A 22,416-nucleotide genomic window follows, 5' to 3' on the forward strand; every position below is an offset into this window, starting at 1 on the left:
AACATTGTCTATCTTTCGCCTTGTTCCAGCCATATTTGATCTCGAACCACCATTTTATTTGCAGCAGTATTGGATGTGAGTGTTCGTCACTTTTTTTTTTTTTTACCCATTTTTGTCTTATGAATCTACTTTGATACATTTATAATTATACTAGTTTCTAAATAATACACTATCCGGGGTCCCAAAGCTAAATGCATCGTTAGAATCATAGGAACCAGTGGTTCTAATGCCGTAAGATTATTTTAGGGAAGCGGGTCCAGGACTGGCTGAGCAAGTTTTTTTTATTTTTTCCAGTTATCAGATGTAACAAAATGAATTCTGCGTTGGAAATGTCCAAACGAATGCGTTATGAAATCATAGTCGAACGGAGACTAGATCAACAGTGTTATCAGACTAGCAGAGTACATGATTATCAGTCTGTGCACAGTAAAATCCCGTATGTCTGTTTTTCGGTATAAAGATTACTCATGAACACAGTGGAGATGTCAGACTCGTCTTTTCATACAAAACAAATACGCGTTCTGATCCAGGAAGCAACCACTGAATGATTGGCTTTTTTTTTAACCAACCGAAGAGCAATACAAACCTGTTAATTCCGCCTCTATTAGAAAATGACCAATAGTGATCCAGGAAGAACTTCCGCTGCAGGAGCAGGGCATGTTCATTGTACAGGCTGTTCTGAAAGAATACCGCGGCTATTAAGGTGAAGTCTGAAATACGTGATTACTTCAAAGTTGTTTAATCAGTGAAAGACGACTTTTGTGTTCCGATTTAGTTTGATATGTGTTAACCGGTTGGAGCCGCATGTACGAATGATCGAAAAGTAACGGTTGCACGTTGTACAAAATCGACATCACCGTTGTCGGCTCAGGAATTTGTTCGCTAGCACAGCTAGCTTTGATAGCAAGCCACCTTGTGGTCCTGTCTTGGCATTCTAGCCTGTATTGTGGTATGGATTTTTATCCATAGACAGTTTCTAGTTTGATCAGGAATCTCGTTAAAGTGTAATTTTAATTGTTGTAGTTTTTCGCATTTGTTTAATTTGAGAAAAACAGCTTTCTAGTTAACGCTTGTCTGTGAAGGGGTGGCATTTTGGGAGGAGAAAATAACGTTCTCAGTGGTTTTTACAAAAAACATCCCCAAACCAATAATCATGAACGGGTTCAGCACTGAAGAAGACAGCCACGACGGCCCCCCAGCGCCGCCGTTTTACGGCCAGACTTGTTGTTTGATTGAGGACGGTGAGCGCTGCGGACGATCAGCTGGAAACGCCTCCTTCAGCAAACGGATCCAAAAAAGCATATCGCAGAAAAAACTAAAGTTGGACATCGACAAAAGCGTAAGTGTTTTTTATTGCTAACTAACGTTAGTTGTCTCAATCATTTGAGACGGTAGTTAGCCCCTGTTAGACATCCCCTCTACCAACTGGCTAAGCAAGCCAAGCACTTGCTAATCGAGCAAGCTTGTCAAATTCAACCTTACTCTTTTATTATAAGGTTTGTTCTGCGCCATAATTATGTATCACGGAAAATGGTGGACTTCTCTCTGACTGCTTAAGGTTTCATTTGGAGTAGCAGCTAGTGGGACAGCAAACAAGAAGGGTTGCTCCCCCACCTCCAATCCGAGCCTTGGCTCGCAGTTTCACCCTGCGTAGACAGTCTTTTCCACGCCTCCACTCCCTAAAATGGCTGTTACTAAGGAAGCTATAGGTTGTCCTGGGGGGGAAACACAAAAGTTAGAGGAAGTTCTATTTGGCTACAAGCAAGTGTGATGAAGAAGAAGAAAAACTCCCTAGTGTATATAGTTAGTTGTCTGTAAAATCCAACAATGTATCCGCCACAGACAGATCGAACTCTTTCAGCACTCAATGCTATAAGGTGTTTCGCAAACCCCCCGTCCCAATTGAAGTTGAAATGTAAAATTGCGGCTTTGCTATCTGGAAACCTACACGTTGCTGTGTTCCAATATGGGGGTGCGGCTTCTTGCTCCCTAACTACAAATACCCAAGTGGTGATCCATGGCCATTTCTCTTAGAGGATTTCATGCACAGCGGTTGAGTATAGGAAAACCTGCTCATTTAAAAACATATATATTTAACTAGGCAAGTCAGTTAAGAACAATTGTTATTTACAATTATGGCCTTGTCCAGGGGCAGAATTATAGATTTTTAGCTTGTCAGCTTGGGGATTCGATCCAGCAACCTTTCTGTTACTGGCCCAACACTCTAACCACTAGCCTACCTAAGGCCAGAGTTTTGGGTTCCTCTTCCTGTGGCTGTCCCAACACAATATTACCAGAGCTACCACACCACACTTGGTTAGGCTAACTCAAATAGAAATAATTATTCCCTTTGCTTTCCCAAATTATATTTGTCAAGAACACGAGCTAAATACAAAATTATGTTGAAACGTACATTATGAGGAGTTAAACTGGCCTAGTTTTGGTGGAATAGCACATTGAGGTGGCAGGTAGCCTAGTGGTTAGAGCTTTGGGCTAGATCAAATCCCTGAAGCTGACAATGTAAAAAATCTGTCGTTCAGCCCCTGAACAAAGCAGTTAACCCACTGTTCCCCGGTAGGCCGTCATTGTAAATAAGAATGTGTTCTTAACTGCCTACAACAGCCTGGTTAAATAAATAAATTGAGTAGTGGTCACATCTGTCACACCCAAAAGGAGAATTATCTTGTTTTTCAACTTGTGCATCATAATTATACAGTACCAGTCAAAGTTTGGACACATACATGTACTCATTTAAAGGTTTTTCTTTCTTTTTACTATTTTCTACATTTTCTACATCAACTGTGAAATAACACATGGAACCATGTAGTAACCAAAAAAAGTGTTAAACAAATCAAAATATATTTGAGATTCTTCAAAGTAGCCACCCTTTGCCTTGATGACAGCTTTGCATTCTCTCAACCAGCTTCATGAGGTAGTCACCTGGAATGCTTTTCCTACAGTCTTGAAGGAGTTCCCACATATCCTGAGCACTTGTTGGCTGCTTTTCCTTCACTCTGCTGTTCAACACATCCCAAACCATCTCAATTGGGTTGAGGTCGGGTGATTTGTAGAAGCCAGGTCATCTGATGCAGCAGTCCATCACTCTCCTTTTTGGTTAAATAGCCCTTACCCTGCCTTGAGGTGTGTTTTGGGTCATTGTTCTGTTGAAAAACAAATTAGTCTTACTAAGTGCAAACCAGATGGGATGGCGTATTGCTGCAGAATGCTGTGGTAGCCATGCTGGTTGTGTGCCTTGAATTCTAAATGAATCACAGACAGTGTCACCAGCAAAGCCGTGCTTCACGGTGGGAGCCACACATGCAGAGATCATCCGTTCACCTATTCTGCGTCTTACAAAGACACCGCGGTTGGAACCAAAATTCTCAAATTTGGACACATCAGACTAAAGGACAGATTTCCACCGGTCTAATGTCCATTGCTCGTGTTTCTTGGCCCAAGCAAGTCTCTTCTTCTTATTGATGTCCTTTAGTAGTGATTTCTTTGCAGCAATTTGACCATGGAGGCCTGATTCACGCAGTCTCCTCTGAACAGTTGATGTTGAGATGTGTCTGTTACTTGAGCTCTGTGAGGTGCAGTTAATTGTTGATTTTTTTTGAGGTTCTTGAAATTAAAGTAATGGACTGTTGTGTCTCTTTGATTATTTAAGCTGTTCTTGCATTAATATGGACTTGGTCTTTTACCAAATAGGGCTATCTTCTGTATACCACCCCTACTTTGTGACAACACAAGTGATTGGCTCAAACGCATTAAGAAGGAAAGAAATTCCACAAATTCACTTTTTACAAGGCACACCTGTTAAGTGAAGCTGGTTGAGAGAAAATAGTTTTAAAAAATACCCTGGAATGTGTGTCCAAACTTTTGACTGGTACTGTATATCTGTCTTATTTTAGGTTCGACATCTCTACATATGCGACTTCCACAAAAACTTCATCCAGAGTGTCCGTAACAAGAGGAAGAGGAAGACCAGTGACGACGGAGGGGAGTCTCCGGACCATGACGTGGAAGTTCCAGAGGTAACAGCCGAGAAAACAAAACCCATTGTCTTCACTTTAATCATCTGACTCTAAAACACCACATTGCTTCTCAATAGGAAACATCCTTGTGGAAGAAAATACCAGCAAGTTGAATAGATATGAAAGACAACATAAGATGGCTATTGATGAAAATTCCTAACAGCATGAAATCTCTTAAGTATTTTATGTGTGAAATGTAATTGATAGAGAACAGTAAAAATGTGCTTAAAGATATGAAATCCTTTATGGGTAACTCACCAGTCTTTCCTCACGGTCTGTTTATGTGATGTTAGGTGGACCTGTTCCAGCTTCAGGTGAACACGCTGAGACGCTACAAGAGACACTACAAGCTGCAGACCAGACCTGGCTTGAACAAGGCCCAACTGGCTGAGGTAGGTCCTACATTTCAAATGTAGTTAAGTTCACTGTCTGATTCAGAAAGACTTGGGTCACTGCATTCAGGTAAGGTAGCTAAGACAACCACGTATCACAGTCAAATAAAACTTTTCTCAAAATAATGACTGTTAGAGAAATTAGTGCTCGTAAGAAATACAAGGGCCTGTGTTACATCAATGAAGACTAGTAAGCCTACAGTAGTAAGGTGTAAAGTAAGATGTCATAGACAGCTAACAGTGTACACGCCAGTGGGGCATCTAACAACATTTTCCAACTAAAGACAAGCATCAGGCACTTTTTAAAATCATTTTTTTACTTTGATGAATGTATTCATGTATTGTCCTATTATGGTGTATTGATATTTTGCAATCCTAGATGTACTTTGTAATACTGGACAACTACCTACCAAGTCTCCCAGTGGCTAAAACAAACTGCGACTTGCCAAACCAGTTCAGCTTAACAGCTGCTCTGTGCTGGGTTAAGAGTTGCTGGCTGGTAGACTGGAACACCTAATTGGATAAGCGCCAGTTAAACCCACGGGTGGTGAAACTACTCGCGTCACTCCCATTCCATGTCCAAATAAGCTTATTCCAACCTAATTTGGGCTTGGATTGCTTAGTGTTAATATATCCATAGGACAAACAGTGCAATGTTTATTGCCACAATGACAGTACATGGACTTTAAAAATGTCTCAGATTTCAACATTTGCATTCATTTTTTTATACAAAAATGCAGCTCTTTAATATATATATATAGCTAGCTAGCTAGTGTCCCACCCAAAGAACTCGGTAAGCTGTCTCGGAAGGACTTAACTCTGTTAGAGCTAACTTGTGTCTTGGGGTTTTCGTTTAGGATAATTATTCTTAGGGATTTTCCTGGAAAGGGGTACCCTCACCCTCAGTAGGTGTGCCCAGCCCATCCAATGGAACCGTGACCCATAATAATATTATTATTTACCATGATGTATGTGGTGTGGGAGACCAATTACACAGTAATTGGACACAGACGTATTGTTAGGAGAATTTGTGAAATCGACATGTAATCTTACAGCTGGCTCGACTCCTGTCCTTACAAATACTCCTCTGTGATGTTTCCAGCCCGACCCGGTGATGGGGGGGGGGTCGTTGCGGGAGCTGGCTGAAATAAATGAAACTGCCCTGTAAGTTAAATGTTTCCCCAGGCTGTAGAGAGGCCCAGACCTCTCCATTAATGAGCCAGTCACATCATTAATAAAGCACACGCCAACGGGTCCAACCAATTACAGCTCTCCATGTGCCGCCCACATTGAGTGGAACTGTCAGCCTAAATGGAGCTGGGTGAAACTACACAGAGGATGTTTATTTCCCCTCACGCTTGTTATTTTAAATTCGAATGATCTCTGTGTTTGGGTTTAGAAGGGGATTGAATGTCTCCTAGAAACACATCTTGTGAATTTATACGTGGAGTTTTAATCCTTGACAGTATGGGGACTCAATGTTTTTTGTCACTTTGTGGTTAACCAGACTGGTGATCCCACTTGGTCTTTGTTGGCCTTGCCTCCTGCTTTTACATATAACATTCTATATTCAATATCACTAATCTTTGCCATTAATTTATTTATTGAAGTGGGCAGAAATCAACTGGATGTTCAATCAACAGACTGATTACACTGCCCTCTTTCTCTCTGGTGTACTCTCTTAAATATAGAACGTTGTTCTCCTCTGTGATAACTTAATGATTTAAATCTAGAACGTTGTTCACCTCTGTGATAACTTGGTGATTTAAATCTAGAACCTTCTCCTCTATGATAACTTGGTGATTTAAATCTAGAACGTTCTCCTCTGTGATAACTTGGTGATTTAAATCTAGAACGTTGTTCACCTCTGTGATAACTTGGTGATTTAAATATAGAACCTTCTCCTCTGTGATAACTTGGTGATTTAAATCTAGAACCTTCTCTGTGATAACTTGGTGATTTAAATATAGAACGTTGTTCTCCTCTGTGATAACTTAATGATTTAAATCTAGAACCTTCTCCTCTGTGATAACTTGGTGATTTAAATCTAGAACCTTCTCCTCTGTGATAACTTGGTGATTTTAAATATAGAACGTTGTTCTCCTCTGTGATAACTTAATGATTTAAATCTAGAACGTTGTTCTCCTCTGTGATAACTTGGTGATTTAAATATAGAACCTTCTCCTCTGTGATAACTTGGTGATTTAAATCTAGAACCTTCTCCTCTGTGATAACTTGGTGATTTAAATCTAGAACGTTGTTCACCTCTGTGATAACTTGGTGATTTAAATCTAGAACGTTGTTCTCCTCTGTGATAACTTGGTGATTTAAATCTAGAACGTTGTTCTCCTCTGTGATAACTTGGTGATTTAAATCTAGAACCTTCTCCTCTGTGATAACTTGGTGATTTAAATCTAGAATGTTGTTCACCTCTGTGATAACTTAATGATTTAAATCTAGAACGTTGTTCTCCTCTGTGATAACTTGGTGATTTAAATATAGAACCTTCTCCTCTGTGATAACTTGGTGATTTTAAATATAGAACGTTGTTCTCCTCTGTGATAACTTAATGATTTAAATCTAGAACGTTGTTCTCCTCTGTGATAACTTGGTGATTTAAATCTAGAACGTTGTTCTCCTCTGTGATAACTTAATGATTTAAATCTAGAACGTTGTTCACCTCTGTGATAACTTGGTGATTTAAATCTAGAACCTTCTCCTCTATGATAACTTGGTGATTTAAATCTAGAACGTTCTCCTCTGTGATAACTTGGTGATTTAAATCTAGAACGTTGTTCACCTCTGTGATAACTTGGTGATTTAAATATAGAACCTTCTCCTCTGTGATAACTTGGTGATTTAAATCTAGAACCTTCTCTGTGATAACTTGGTGATTTAAATATAGAACGTTGTTCTCCTCTGTGATAACTTAATGATTTAAATCTAGAACCTTCTCCTCTGTGATAACTTGGTGATTTAAATCTAGAACCTTCTCCTCTGTGATAACTTGGTGATTTTAAATATAGAACGTTGTTCTCCTCTGTGATAACTTAATGATTTAAATCTAGAACGTTGTTCTCCTCTGTGATAACTTGGTGATTTAAATATAGAACCTTCTCCTCTGTGATAACTTGGTGATTTAAATCTAGAACCTTCTCCTCTGTGATAACTTGGTGATTTAAATCTAGAACGTTGTTCACCTCTGTGATAACTTGGTGATTTAAATCTAGAACGTTGTTCTCCTCTGTGATAACTTGGTGATTTAAATCTAGAACGTTGTTCTCCTCTGTGATAACTTGGTGATTTAAATCTAGAACCTTCTCCTCTGTGATAACTTGGTGATTTAAATCTAGAATGTTGTTCACCTCTGTGATAACTTAATGATTTAAATCTAGAACGTTGTTCTCCTCTGTGATAACTTGGTGATTTAAATATAGAACCTTCTCCTCTGTGATAACTTGGTGATTTTAAATATAGAACGTTGTTCTCCTCTGTGATAACTTAATGATTTAAATCTAGAACGTTGTTCTCCTCTGTGATAACTTGGTGATTTAAATCTAGAACGTTGTTCTCCTCTGTGATAACTTGGTGATTTAAATCTAGAACCTTCTCCTCTGTGATAACTTGGTGATTTAAATCTAGAATGTTGTTCACCTCTGTGATAACTTAATGATTTAAATCTAGAACGTTGTTCTCCTCTGTGATAACTTGGTGATTTAAATCTAGAACGTTGTTCTCCTCTGTGATAACTTGGTGATTTAAATCTAGAACCTTCTCCTCTGTGATAACTTGGTGATTTAAATCTAGAATGTTGTTCTCCTCTGTGATAACTTGGTGATTTAAATCTAGAACGTTGTTCTCCTCTGTGATAACTTAATGATTTAAATCTAGAACGTTGTTCTCCTCTGTGATAACTTAGTGATTTAAATATAGAACCTTCTCCTCTGTGATAACTTGGTGATTTAAATCTAGAACCTTCTCCTCTGTGATAACTTGGTGATTTAAATATAGAACGTTGTTCTCCTCTGTGATAACTTAATGATTTAAATCTAGAACGTTGTTCTCCTCTGTGATAACTTAATGATTTAAATCTAGAACCTTCTCCTCTGTGATAACTTAATGATTTAAATATAGAACCTTCTCCTCTGTGATAACTTGGTGATTTAAATCTAGAACCTTCTCCTCTGTGATAACTTAATGATTTAAATCTAGAACGTTGTTCTCCTCTGTGATAACTTGGTGATTTAAATATAGAACCTTCTCCTCTGTGATAACTTAATGATTTAAATCTAGAACGTTGTTCTCCTCTGTGATAACTTGGTGATTTAAATATAGAACGTTGTTCTCCTCTGTGATAACTTAATGATTTAAATCTAGAACGTTGTTCTCCTCTGTGATAACTTGGTGATTTAAATATAGAACCTTCTCCTCTGTGATAACTAAATGATTTAAATCTAGAACGTTGTTGTCCTCTGATAACTTGGTGATTTAAATCTAGAACCTTCTCCTCTGTGATAACTAAATGATTTTGGCCTCAATGTTATTTGTTTTTCAGACTGTCAGTCGTCACTTCCGGAATATCCCGGTGAACGAGAAGGAGACTCTGACCTATTTTATTTATATGGTGAAGAGCACCAAAAGCCGACTGGACCAGAAGTCGGACGGTAGCAAACAGCTGGAGTAAAGGCCACCGATTTTAACTTCCCATACCAAGACTTGGACATGGACACGTGTGTTTGATAACAAGGTGTTTTTCGACAGGCATCCAAAACTGATCTTAAGACAGTTGTTGAGACTCCGCAGGGTAATGTAATGCTGTAATGTGAATATGCTGATATGTACAAAATGCACAGATTATGAAGAAATCAGCAAACGGTAGAATGCAATGTATGATAACTGCCTTAAAGGTGTTTGTGTTTTTTGTTTTTGTTTTGCGTCGACTGTTAACAACTTTGAAGAAGAAAAATGATGGGTTTGTGCCAAACCAGAGTGTGCAAACTTAAGATATCAATAAACTGGACAGGGTGCATTTTGTGAATGAAAAGATCATTTAAAAAAAAAAAATGTTTTAGGAAGCGTTGTACATTTTCCCTGTTGTCCAGCTAGTACTCATTCTGTTATCCGGTGGTGTGACATGCATGTGAAGACTGAGGAAGTTGAATGATGTAGCATTTTGGCAGACCCTTTCACATTTATTTTTTTTCCTCTCACTCAGACTTTTCCCTCTCCCTCGATCTTCTACACTGAAACACACACTCAGACTTTTCCCTCTCCCTCTATCTTCTACACTGAAACACACTCAGACTTTTCCCTCTCCCTCGATCTTCTACACTGAAACACACACAGACTTTTCCCTCTCCCTCGATCTTCTACACTGAAACACACACACAGACTTTTCCCTCTCCCTCGATCTTCTACACTGAAACACACACACACACAGACTTTTCCCTCTCCCTCGATCTTCTACACTGAAACACACACACAGACTTTTCCCTCTCCCTCGATCTTCTACACTGAAACACACACACAGACTTTTCCCTCTCCCTCGATTTTCTACACTGAAACACACACACAGACTTTTCCCTCTCCCTCGATCTTCTACACTGAAACACACACACAGACTTTTCCCTCTCCCTCGATCTTCTACACTGAAACACACACACAGACTTTTCCCTCTCCCTCGATCTTCTACACTGAAACACACACACAGACTTTTCCCTCTCCCTCGATCTTCTACACTGAAACACACACACAGACTTTTCCCTCTCCCTCGATCTTCTACACTGAAACACACACACAGACTTTTCCCTCTCCCTCGATCTTCTACACTGAAACACACACACAGACTTTTCCCTCTCCCTCGATCTTCTACACTGAAACACACACACAGACTTTTCCCTCTCCCTCGATCTTCTACACTGAAACACACACACAGACTTTTCCCTCTCCCTCGATCTTCTACACTGAAACACACACACAGACTTTTCCCTCTCCCTCGATCTTCTACACTGAAACACACACACAGACTTTTCCCTCTCCCTCGATCTTCTACACTGAAACACACACACAGACTTTTCCCTCTCCCTCGATCTTCTACACTGAAACACACTCAAGACTGAAGTGGCGTTTCAGTTTTAAAAAAAAGTTATTTTCAAATATTGTTGTCGATGTTTTTTTTTATATATATTTGTTTTCTCTACCCGCTACCCTTTTTGTGATAAATATAAGAACAGTACTTTTAGTTTATCCTTGATTGTAAGATTTCTATGTGAAGTTGTGTTTCTGGTGGGAGTAGCTATTTCAACAATTGTTTTTTAGATTTGCTTTCAGCAATTTGAGACTAATTTTAAGCAATTCATTAAAGTTGTGTTCATTCGAGTGGGAAATGCCTTATCACAATATGTTATTTCCAAAGCAAATGTTGTTGCGCTACTAACACGGGCACAATATAGAAAGTCTCAACTTGAGAGCAGTGAACTGCGTGTGAACCACTTAAATTGCTTTCAACAGTGCACAATGAGCACTGGCTGTACCTTTTTGCGTTAGTGTTTACAATATGTTAGTTCTATTCTATTGGAATGTATTTCTGAGGAATTACATTTACATTTAACAGACGCTCTTATCCAGAGCGACTTACAAGTACATACATTCATACTTTTTTTGTACTGGTCCCCCGTGGGAATCGAACCCACAACCCTGGCGTTGCAAGCGCCATGCTCTACCAACTGAGCCACACGGGACCTGGAATCATGTCGCCCTGGACGTGTCAAGTCCATTTCCTTTCCTGGCACGGTGTTGAAATGATGTGTGTCTAGTGGATCACAGTACCAATTATAGTCACTGGAGGAAGATGGGAGTTGGGTTTTGTTTCCTCTGTGTCACTAATTATGAGTTTCTTCACTTCAACACCGCTGTATGTTCACTGGTTTGTTTGAGTCAGTGGTCTCTCCACAGATGGTATGCCTTTTTTTTTTTTTTGTATTGAATTGTTTAAATTTTCCCTGTCCTTATTTAAGTCCCAAGAAATAAGTCATGTCTGCTGCGTTCCATGTTACACCATCAGTTAGCCATGTCGGGTGTGTCATTGCTGAATTATCGATGGCTTTTTTTTTCTCTTTTTTTTTGCCTTGTTAGCACCATATAGAGTTCCCCTCTTGAACATATTGGCTGTGCTGCGTTAATACTGTATTGGCTGTGCTGCTTTAAACCTAACTGTTGTAATAGATAATACGTGTATTTAAAAATGGCTGCGTATTGCTTTTAATAAACGTATTGTACATAGATAATGGCATGTCTTTATTTGCTGTGGGGTAGTCACTCTCTCTTTTTGTGATTTTTAGTAGCTGGATAGAATTAGTAACTGACAAACTGCTCTCCTTACATGCTCTTCCAACGACAGACCGTGGAGTTATTATGCAGCCCTATCACTAGTGTTGCAGATTTACAGTGCGCCTCTACCGCATGCATTTTCCTCCCTGTCTTCTTCTCTCTGTAGTTACTCGATCTACCGCTAGGTGTCAGCAGCATTCTGTTGGGCTGCAGTGGTTGAACGGCAGAAACAACGTTAGACCTACTCATGAAGGTAGCAGGGCTGAAACCTGACGTGTTACTACCTACATGTGACATTTCGTAGGCTATGCAATAAGAGAATGACACGTGTGTGTGTCCCAATAAAAATTCCTGTTGATGAGCAATGAACTTTGCCGGTTGAGACCATCCATGTGTACAGATGCAACTATTTGCTCGAGGAACCAGTTTAATGCCTGTAGATCTATAAGTTAGACGGGCCATATATAGCCTGTATAACCTATGGCTAGTGCTATCCGGGGTTCCCTGGGACGTCCCTACCTTAAACCTTAACCCCTAGCCATAAAAGGGTTATGGCTAGGGGTTAAGGTTTACGGTAGGGACGTCCCAGAACCTATAACCGTACGAACGTCCCAAGGATCCCGGATAGCTATGTTGTCTTGTTTTTGTTACTTTTCTACTTTATTGTGTGAGAAATAAAAGAACAGTACTTTTAGTTCATCCTTGATTGTAAGATTTCTATGTAAAGTTGTGTCTGGTGGGAACTAAATATTTCAACAGTTTAGGTTTTTTGGTCATTTTCATGCTTTGAGCTTTTAAGACTCATTTTAAGCAATTAATTGAAGTTGTGTTCATTAGGGTGGAAAATACGTAATTGTTACTATATATATATTATTTCAAAAGTAAACGTAGTTGCTGTGCTAACACAGGCACAATGTAGAAAGTCTCAACTTGAGAGAAATGAACCATATTCCAACTACCTAAATGTAGTTTTTTTTGTCGCTTGCCTACACAATATCCCATAAATGAAAAGCCGAATTGTCTTGAGTCAATAAGTATTCAAAATCGTTGCTATGTCAAGCCTATATAAGCCCAGGAGTAAAGATTTGCTTAAGTTTAACAAGACACATAAGTTGCATGGACTCACTCTGTGCACAATAGCAGTGTTCAATATGATTTGTCAATGACTACCTCGTCTCTGTACCCCACACATACATGTTTCTGTAAGACCCCTCAGTCGAGCAGTGAATTCCAACCACAAAGACCAGCATGGATTTCCAATGCCTCGCAAAGAAGGGTACCTATTGGTAGATTGGTAAAAAAAAAAAAAAAAAAAAATCAGCCACTGAATATCCCTGAGGATGGATCAACAACATTGTAGTTACTCCACAATATTAACCTAATTGACAGAGTGAAAAAGAATCTTGTACAGAATAAAAAATATTCCAAAACGTTCATCCTGTTTGCAACAAGGCACTAAAGTAGTACTGCAAAAAATGTGTCAAAGAAATTATGTTTTTGTCCTGAAGACAGTGTTATGTTTGGGGCAAATCCAATAAAACACATTACTGAGTACCATTCCTCATATTTTCAAGCATAGTGGTGGCTGCATCATGTTATGTGTATACTTGTAATCGTTAAAGACTGGGGAGTTTTTCAGGATAACATTTTTTTACCTAATGGAGCTAAGCACAGACAAAATCCTAAAGGAAAACCTGGTTCAGTCTGCGTTCTAACAGACACTGGGAGATGAATTCACCTTTCACCAAGACAATAACCTAAAACACAAGGCCAAATCTACACTGGCGTTGCTTACCAAGGAGACAGTGAATTTTCCTGAGTGGCCGAGTTAAATCTATAACAATACCTGAAAATGGTTGTCTAGCAATGATCAACAACCAATTTGACAGAGCTTGAAGAATTTTGGAAAGAATAAATGGGCAAATGTTGTATAATCCAGGTATGGAAAGCTCTTAGATATTTACCCAGAAAGACTCCGCTGTAATCGCTGCCAAAGGTGCTTCTACAAAGTATTGACTCGGGGTGGTAATTAGATATTGTTGTATTTCATTTTCAATTAATTTGCTAACATTTCTAAAGACCTGTTTTGACTTTACCATTATGGGATATTGTGTGTAGATGGATGAGAATGTTTTATTTTGAATTCAGGCTGTAACACAACAAAATGTGGAATAAGTCAAGGGGTCTGAATACTTTCTGAAAACACTGTATATGCATAGGCCTCTGCAAATATTGAGCACTAGTTGCTGAGTGATCTATAAGAAAATCTTTGTTCAAGCCTATATGTTTTTTTGCATCATTGAAATAATAGCCTAATCTTATCTCTTAATTTGATTATTCTATACTTAAATAGGCCAGGGTTTCACAAACTCGGTCATGCTCGAATCAGCTGCCAGGGCAACAACCAAAACGTGGCCCCGGGATCTAATTTGGGAAACCGTGGTATAGGCTATGCTTTGAAATTGATTGATTGATGGGACGAGTTTATCTTGTGGGCTGATAAGTCAATCGAAAGACGGTTTTATTGGTTCCGGGCGAAACAGCGTGCGTCTGTCCCATGAAAAAATGGAACGAAATCAACGTAAATTGAACGTAACCAAATATTACTTTTTCGTCTACATTTTTAACTGAATATATTGATCTATAATGAATTTCTGAATATGGTAAATATCGTATAGAGCCAATCAAATGTTTTAGCTCATACCCAAGAAAATTGCCTATAACTGCCATCACGAATGGCGTATGACTTCCCTCACCTATATCAATTATGACTAGAGATATATGCCACTGATTATTTATTGTACTTCGGACCCAGCACCCTGAAGCGTGTGTTTTCATATTTTAAACCACTGCAACTCAAACCCTTATGTTATTTAGTACATTACCATAAAACAAAAGATTGAAGAAACAAAATAAGAAAATGTATCGTCGAGGGCCGAGCTGTATGGAGACCTGGGATAGTGGGAGGAAATGGGCTTCTTATGGTCTTCCGCAATCTTTTATTTTTTATTTTTCCACACATGCTATGATTAAATTGTTCCATTTGTAACCTAAAATGTTTTACCAAACTGTACCATTACCCGGATGTGTCTCATGATTGGTATCAATACAACAACAAAAAATGAACTCTTAGAAAGTGTATCCTCAAATAAAGGAAATTAATATGCCTAGAGATTTGCATATCAATATTTGGAGACCTATACCTAATCGTTATTTTGAAGCACTGAATGATTTCATTGCCGTTTTACAACGATTGTGTGATTAATTATGTAATTCATTTATTAAGTCATCTATTAATATAATTTTACATCCAATTCCACACAAAGACAACAATTTCGTCAGATTCAAATATACAGTCTAATAGTTAACCACCTGTGTCCTTTGGAATTACGTGCCTTTTTTGTTGTTTTTTTAACAGATATTTATCCTGCACTTCTCTAAATGTAATTGTTTTCTATTTCAAAGGGACAGATACGTTAATTTGAGGTAGATTCCCAACAAATATTTACAAGACATAAACACGACAAGTCGACACTATTATAACAAGACAATGCATAGCATAAAAAAACAGTGCTGAACATTGATTGCCGCGTAAAGAATAAAGAAGCACCAACACACATCCCACCGTGTCAGTCTCTCCGTTCAGTATTGTGGCCTATCCACAACCAAACATATTTATTCTAAGCTATATAGCCTAACTTTCAATTATATTCTATCAAAGAATACAAATGACAAAGAAAAGGTATCCAGGTATTTTTTGAATCATTTGCATAATATTGCATTTCACCAATGTCTACCGTGTTTGAATTTGAACATTGCACGTAGAAGGCCTATAGATGTGTATATTAAGTGGTTGTATTCCTTGCAGCGAAGTGCTTGAATACGGAGTCTGCGTGGGTTTCTGCTGCTGCTCTGCTCAGTGGGGTCAGAACAGTCACTGGTTCAATTCCAAAGCCCAGACTTGCTGAGGCCAACCTGTCCGCCCTTTGAACTTTTTCTCGTTTCCTAATGACTCTTGCAGGTCCTCGTTCTGTGAAAGACAATACACAAGGGGATCAGAATAATGATATAGCATAGCATTATGCAGTTGTATTGCTAACTGACTTTTAACTCAATGTATATTGACATGGTCTGAATTAAATAAACAGCTATTAGCCTACATGTACTATTTAACAACCAGGCTAACAGGATCACAGTGCTCTACTGTGAATCTTTAAAGGCCTTCTCAGGCTTGTTCAATTGAGCAAAAAACATGTAACTCTTGATATGCGATAATAAAATAACTTTCATTGTTCTAAACTGTGAAATGTTTTCGCTTTAAATTGTCAACAAATGTGGTTAAGCAAATAATTTGAACATGAATTTAATAGACCTATACATGAATTACAATATTATGGCCTCAACTTTGTTTCAACTTTTAAAACCACAATCACGAAGGTGCATATTCCATAATTACGCATTAAATACACTCAATAACGATGAAAATAATTTAGGTTGATGGCAGAATGTAAATACCAACAAATACTTTTTAGGCATACAAAGTTAGAACAATATACAATGTATTACACATAGCTTACCGTTTCCCGTTTCCGTTTCAAATCTCTGTTATCATATTTCTTGATTTCGGCATTGAATCCCTCGGTCTCTCCAGTGTCTTTAGCCAACACGTCCATTAGGTAGGCAATGTAACTTGTTGCTAGTCGTAACGTTTTAATTTTGGACAGTTTCGTGTCTGCCGGTACGTTTGGTATACATTCTCTCAGTTCGGCGAACGCAGTGTTGATGCTCTCGGTCCTCCTCCGCTCCTTCTTCGGCCCCGAGGCTCTCCTCTTCCCAGTGCGCGCTGAGGGAGCGTCCAGCTGGCTGTCGTGAGACGGACCCTGAGCCCCAAACTCCGTGGAGTACGGCGACTGGATCTGGAAATCAGGAGGGACTTCGCCGTGGTTCACCACCCAGCTTTGGAAGTACGGGTTATCTTGATGACACCTCTGGACGAATGGAAAGGTCTCGTGCATCAGATGATGATGCTGGTAGCTCCCAATAAGGTTCATTTTGGAAAATAGATCAAAAACAAAATCTCCTCAGGTCCCAGCAGGTCTTTTGGAGTCTTGAGGTTGGTAACACTCGTCACTGACCAAAGCTATAGTGATCAGGGGAAAGTGACATTAGCGAACGATGCTCCAAATCGACATAGGAATACCTTCACTATAACAAATACAAACACATAAGACAAGCAAGCAACACACTTGTACAAACGTTTCTCCTAAAAAACAAAAAAGTGTCAAGTTTGTTGAATAACCGTCGTTGTCATTCTGATAAGGCTAGAAAAATTACGTGTAAAGTGAAGTAGTATAATCCGGATAGGTTTTGACAATCTGGAGAGCACTTCTTTTTCGTGGGATTGCTCTCATTTGCGCAAGAAATTTGACCCTACTGAAGGTGCGGGGCCTCAGGTTTATATGGTTTCGAAAACAACAGAACGACCAGTCAGCCAATGAGGTGAGATGGCCACAGGTTGGGGTGGAGAGTGTGGGAGAGCAGAGCAGTCAGCGAGGTTTACAATAACATGCGCCATGGTGCCACAACCAAAACCGGTATGAGAACGTATGCAAACCAATACATCATTTGTACGGCCTGTTCCCCTTTCAACCAGAAGAAGAGTATAGTTTTCATGTTTAGTTCGATTAGTTATAGTTGAAAAGGCTCATGCGGATTCCATATTGAGCTCTCTGCAGCCTTTACGCACGCCCCCCCCCCCCCCCATACTCAGATTTTTTTATTTGTCTATATTGCTTCAGTTAGTAAAATATTGTGTTTTCGTTCAGCATAGATTCCATTGGTACTACATTGCATGGATTTGTGGGAAAAATAAGTTAATTGTATGCATGTTGTAGCTTATTTATTTGTGAGCACATAGGCTATGTAATATAGGCTATATATGTAATACAAATAGATGTGAAATACTTTGAGAAAGGGAAATGGTTAATTAAATATAACGTAGGCTATAGATAGGAATGAAAAAATGAACGTGGAGGTAATACGCCTACACCTAGAAGAAGACAAAATGCAATGGTGTATTTTAACATTGTTATTTTGCCAAATTGATAATATGGTCTACTTGGTTAGTGCGCAAACTGTGGTTTCTCATTTGTAAGATGTGTGACTGAGCAGTGGCAACCCCAAAAGAACATTTGGAAACATTTGTTTTTATCAATTAACCTTTAAAATGTGTCAATTGTTGTTTTCTCTGATTTCAACCCCCTGCATTGAAATCGTCAATGCAACAACTGTTGCTTTTAATAATCATACCAAAAACTGTACAATCAACCTTTGTTATAGTTTTACAAATGCCTAAGCAAATAAAACCATATAAACTGAATTTATAAAGATAATTTAAAATCATGACCTTACTTGATGAGTTTACCTGAATAGGGGGAGAAAAAAAGGTGTAGCCTCATATTTGTGTGTCCTCTAAATAATGAAATGTTAACATCGTTTCGTAAATCTAGCAAGTTACATTCAACGGCGTGGATCATTTGGGATATTTGTCCTATTTGGGAATAAAATATAAATATTTCGAAGCTGCCTATTTCGTCAAATAAGTCTACTTGTTTACACAATAACATACATTCATTAGAGGCTGCTATTAAAATGTCTAAGCAGTTAATGTGATCAACATGGGAAAAGATAAATTATTTATTAGCCAATATTCCATTAATTGTAGAGGCTTCTGATATTAGATGTTTAATTCAATGCTCAAGTAATTAAATGTATATTAAGTAAAAATATGCAGTAACGGCATATAGTCTAAGTATTGATATGCTACAAAAACATTAATGTTAATATACATATTTTAAAATGTATTACAATTATTCATTTTATCATAGGTTAAATGTTTACAATTCAAACGCAATGACGCATAATTTGAATGAATGTTTATGGTCTTGGGGTTGAAATGAATGATGGTTCTGTGTGTTTGTGTGAATATTTAAAAAAAAAAAATGTTTTGTGTAACACGTGTGTACAAATACACAGGCCTAAATAACAGATCTGTAACATCACGTGCTTCAATGATGCTATGACATGAGAGCCAGTCGAGAGGGAGACGGCTGAAGGGAACGCGCCGGTTATCTCTCTTGGGCTCAGGATTATTAATTCTCCATAGCTCAGTCAAGTAGAATTCCGCATTGCTGCCTGCAGCCCCATACTAACATACCATCTAATCTCTATCAGCCTAAAACATTATCCCATTACATTGTGTGACCTTGACGCTATTTTGAAACCATTTACTTCATGTCTTATCTAAATATAGTAATAAATCAGAGGTGTCACGTTCCTGTTTATCACACATATTCCATAAAAGCACTCCTTGGAAGGCCACTGTTTGTATTAGGGCAGTTGGTTACATATTTTAACGTCACCTATGTTAACGTCAACGGCCACGAGAAATAATCAATCACAACAATATGTCCGTTATGAATGGCCATGCAGTCATGTTCGGCTAGCTGCCTTTTCAGCGTCAGTAAAGATGTAGGATCATAGCAAATAACTGTTGTACAGTTGCAACAATAATCATTATGTCCGTGTCATTTTTTTTTGGGGGGGGGGGGGGTGCAACACTGTTGTTTTCGAGTGCACCAGAAGTGTTGTGCTTGACATTTTCAATATTATTGGATGTAGTCTACATTGTTCTATTAATATTAGACTATATTATAATCAACGGGTTGCAACTTTCCAGCATTTTAAATCGTTGCTTCTGCCTTTTCTTTAGCTTCTTAAATGTATTTTTGGAATATGTTTTTTTTTTCGTGCTGATCTTTGATTTCTATTACGTGGCTACTGCTATCTCATTTTAGAAGGTATAGACAATTAAATCCATAGCATGTTCTACCCGTGGGGCTCCCGAGTGTCACAGCGGTCTAAGGCGCTCAGTGCAAGAGGCGTCACTATAGTACCTGGTTCGAATCCAGGCTGTATCACATCTGGCCGTGAATGGGAGTCCCTTAGGGCGGCGCACAATTGGCCCAGCTTCGTCCGAGTTTTGGCCGGGGTAGGCCGTCATTGTAAATAAGAATTTGTTCTTAACTGACTTGCCTAGTTAAAACATTTAAAATGAATAATATGTGATTTGCAAAAGGTTATCATAATTTATATCCATTTTCTTTCTGGCATTACACACTGGGTACACACTGGTTGAATCAACGTTTTTTCTAGGTCATTACAATGAAATTATGTTGAACCAATGTGGAATAGAAGTTGATTAGATATCTGTGCCCAGTGGGAAGGTTCACTCTCTGCATATCTCAAGAAGAATGAATGACTTACAATCATTCCATTTAATGTACCCTCCGTTTGTATGGTATAGTTCTCCCCCCATAGTTCTCCTATGAGTATGAAACAACCAATGCAGACACAGCCTCTTGAAAAGACAACCTGACACTGTTGATTAAGAGTCCACTACGCAGATATGAAATACAATACTGGTCATATTGTTCTGTAGCTCGCTGTAGCCGACACTTTTCAACACGAAAAAGGCATCAGCTTCCTCATTGTCTTGGATAGGCTATGATAGGCTTGGATAGGCTTGGATAGGCTTGGATAGGCTTGGGCATCTTGTAGCACCAACAGGAGCACTGAAAGACCCTGGTCCCTGGCACCAACAGTGACCTCTTAACCTTATGCCTTTACCCCTCCACTCCCATCTCCCTCTCTTTCTCTCTCTTTTGCTCTCTCGCTCGTGGTCTCTCTCTTTTAATCCCTCTCGTTCTCTCTGTCCTTTCTCCCCCCCCCTCTCTCTCTCTCTCTCTCTCTCTCTCTCTCTCTCTCTCTCTCTCTCTCTCTCTCTCTCTCTCTCTCTCTCCCTCTCTCTCTCTCTCCCTCTCTCGCTCTCTCTCCTTCTCTCTCTCTCTCTCTCTCTCTCTCTCTCTCTCTCTCTCTCTCTCTCTCTGTCGTTTCTAGCTGTGCCTGGGGAAACATCCAAAATAGGTCATAGGAGCCATCTTGACCGTGTTATGAATTCTCTTCAGAATTATTTGTGTCATCATGTAGATTTTTCAATGGTGCCGTTTCCCCCCTCTTCAGAATGCTTACTCTGGACTTCAGATTTTAAACAAATATCCCCAGAATGATTCAAAGCTTATGTGCTCAGCATGGCATAATAACTAACTCTAGGAAACTATTCTACACAGTATGTTCCCTCGCTTCTTCTCTTTACTTTCAGGGCTGTGTTTAATGTATTCTCTTATATCCATCTCTCACATGAAACATCTAAATGCAAATTGATTAAACATTATGCACACAAACAGACAGTCTCTCTCCATGGCTGCTCGTTAGGGGGGAAATATGCTCTTTGGCTTCATGTGCCTCCCTGGCTGTCTCCCTGTCCCATTCAATCTCAAGCAGCATCTCTCTCATGCATCACCCTCATGACTGTCGGTCGCTGTTGTGTTTTTCCCCCATCCTCCACTAATAAAGATAAGGCACCCCGGCTGGAATGTGGTGAGGGTGGCTCGGCGAGGTACATTTTGGGGCAGATTCTTGTGATTGTTTACAGCAGTGATGAGCCTGGGAGACCCTAGTGCCCTCTGAGCTGATTTATGCTGTGTGTACAGCCAGGGAGAGAGAGACCAGTGGTCTGGACAGAAGCCTACCCAACCCAGCAGAATACTACCTCCAGCCCCATCTCTGGGCAGACACGACCCCCCCCCCCCCCCCCCCCCCCGCCACATTTTACAGTCCCGGCTCCTGAGACCACCAACCGGACTGGCACTAATGATTTCACAGCAGTCATTTTAAAAGTGCACAGCTGTTCTATGTCAAAAATGCTGCAGAGTATTTTGGGAGAACAGCATTGAGACACACAAAAACATCATCCTATAGATGTGACTCTGGGAAGTTTGTTTTAAAAGGCTTTGTTGATACTGGAAGTAAGTAGCACGTCTTAGTAAAAAAAAAAATGTTTTTATGTACCATTCTATAATACTATGTGTCGGTGAATGCTATAATGCTGCTGTTGTCATTGTGTTCGTAGGACTAATTGCCTTTAATGGTAGAAACAGGTAGCCACTCTGTTCATTCATACTGAAGTCTCTCCGCTCATTAAAACCAATGAATGAGCTACAGATGTCAGATTGCCGTTAGCTTACCCGGAGGGAGCATTGTAAGAGGCTTTAGTTGAGGTTTAACGAAGTTACACATCACACAGACTTGAGAGAGAAACCAAGAGACAGAGGGGTAGGACTGAGAGCCATGTGGTAAAATCTGAAAGAGCACAGTGAACCTGTTACTGTAAGCATCTGGGAAACCTGTTTGCTCGAGGCAAAAAGATTTTCAGTGAACTGTAAGAGGATATAAATATGGTGTAGCATATAACTCTTAAGGCCATGGAGGGGAAAATTCCCCTAAATGCTATTTATAAGTGTTTTGCATTACAATAGCCTCGTTCTGCTCTCTGGCATGCCACCCTCTCTTGACAACTCCTTATGGAATTGTCACGCCGAACATGATGATGATGTGAGCCAATGAGTGACAAGGAGTAGGCAAGAGCACAAACAGATCTGGGACCAGGCTATAGAAGGAGAAAACAGATCTGGGACCAGGCTATAGAAGGAGAAAACAGATCTGGGACCAGGCTATAGAAGGAGACTTTCAGATCTGGGACC

At 39.3% G+C, this 22,416-nt stretch overlaps 2 protein-coding genes and 1 non-coding gene across 3 annotated transcripts; 1 reads left to right on the top strand and 2 right to left on the bottom strand.

Annotated features, from left to right (window-relative positions):
* Positions 1-629: 629 nt before the first annotated feature.
* sap30l (sap30-like) lies at positions 630-11,712 on the top strand. The gene is made up of 4 exons (XM_055941559.1): positions 630-1,339; positions 3,912-4,034; positions 4,328-4,426; positions 8,982-11,712. The coding sequence occupies exons 1-4, from the start codon at positions 1,154-1,156 to the stop codon at positions 9,108-9,110; spliced, it is 537 nt and encodes a 178-aa protein (XP_055797534.1). The 5' UTR covers positions 630-1,153; the 3' UTR covers positions 9,111-11,712.
* Positions 11,093-11,168, bottom strand: trnaa-ugc (transfer RNA alanine (anticodon UGC)). The gene has a single exon. It is a non-coding gene; the product is annotated as a tRNA-Ala (tRNA).
* Positions 11,713-15,008: 3,296 nt separating the features above from the next.
* On the bottom strand, positions 15,009-17,205 carry LOC129867770 (heart- and neural crest derivatives-expressed protein 1-like). The gene is made up of 2 exons (XM_055941277.1): positions 16,333-17,205; positions 15,009-15,785 (listed from the first exon to the last, which is right to left on the bottom strand). Exons 1-2 carry the CDS (start codon positions 16,804-16,806, stop codon positions 15,690-15,692), a joined length of 570 nt encoding a protein of 189 aa, XP_055797252.1. The 5' UTR covers positions 16,807-17,205; the 3' UTR covers positions 15,009-15,689.
* Between the last annotated feature and the right edge of the window lie 5,211 nt (positions 17,206-22,416).

Source organism: Salvelinus fontinalis, chromosome 13 (assembly GCF_029448725.1).
Source record: "Salvelinus fontinalis isolate EN_2023a chromosome 13, ASM2944872v1, whole genome shotgun sequence".
Classification (NCBI taxonomy): domain Eukaryota; kingdom Metazoa; phylum Chordata; class Actinopteri; order Salmoniformes; family Salmonidae; genus Salvelinus; species Salvelinus fontinalis.

What these genes read in the sequence shown, in the direction of transcription:
- sap30l (XM_055941559.1), top strand. Translation starts at nt 1,154, where the DNA reads ATGAACGGGTTCAGCACTGAAGAAGACAGCCACGACGGCCCCCCAGCG. An exon ending in ATGACGTGGAAGTTCCAGAG is followed by an intron (nt 4,035 to 4,327) that starts GTAACAGCCGAG and finishes ATGTGATGTTAG; the next exon opens with GTGGACCTGTTCCAGCTTCA. An exon ending in ACAAGGCCCAACTGGCTGAG is followed by an intron (nt 4,427 to 8,981) that starts GTAGGTCCTACA and finishes TTTGTTTTTCAG; the next exon opens with ACTGTCAGTCGTCACTTCCG.
- LOC129867770 (XM_055941277.1), bottom strand. Translation starts at nt 16,806, where the DNA reads ATGAACCTTATTGGGAGCTACCAGCATCATCATCTGATGCACGAGACC. An exon ending in TGAAACGGAAACGGGAAACG is followed by an intron (nt 15,786 to 16,332) that starts GTAAGCTATGTG and finishes TGTCTTTCACAG; the next exon opens with AACGAGGACCTGCAAGAGTC.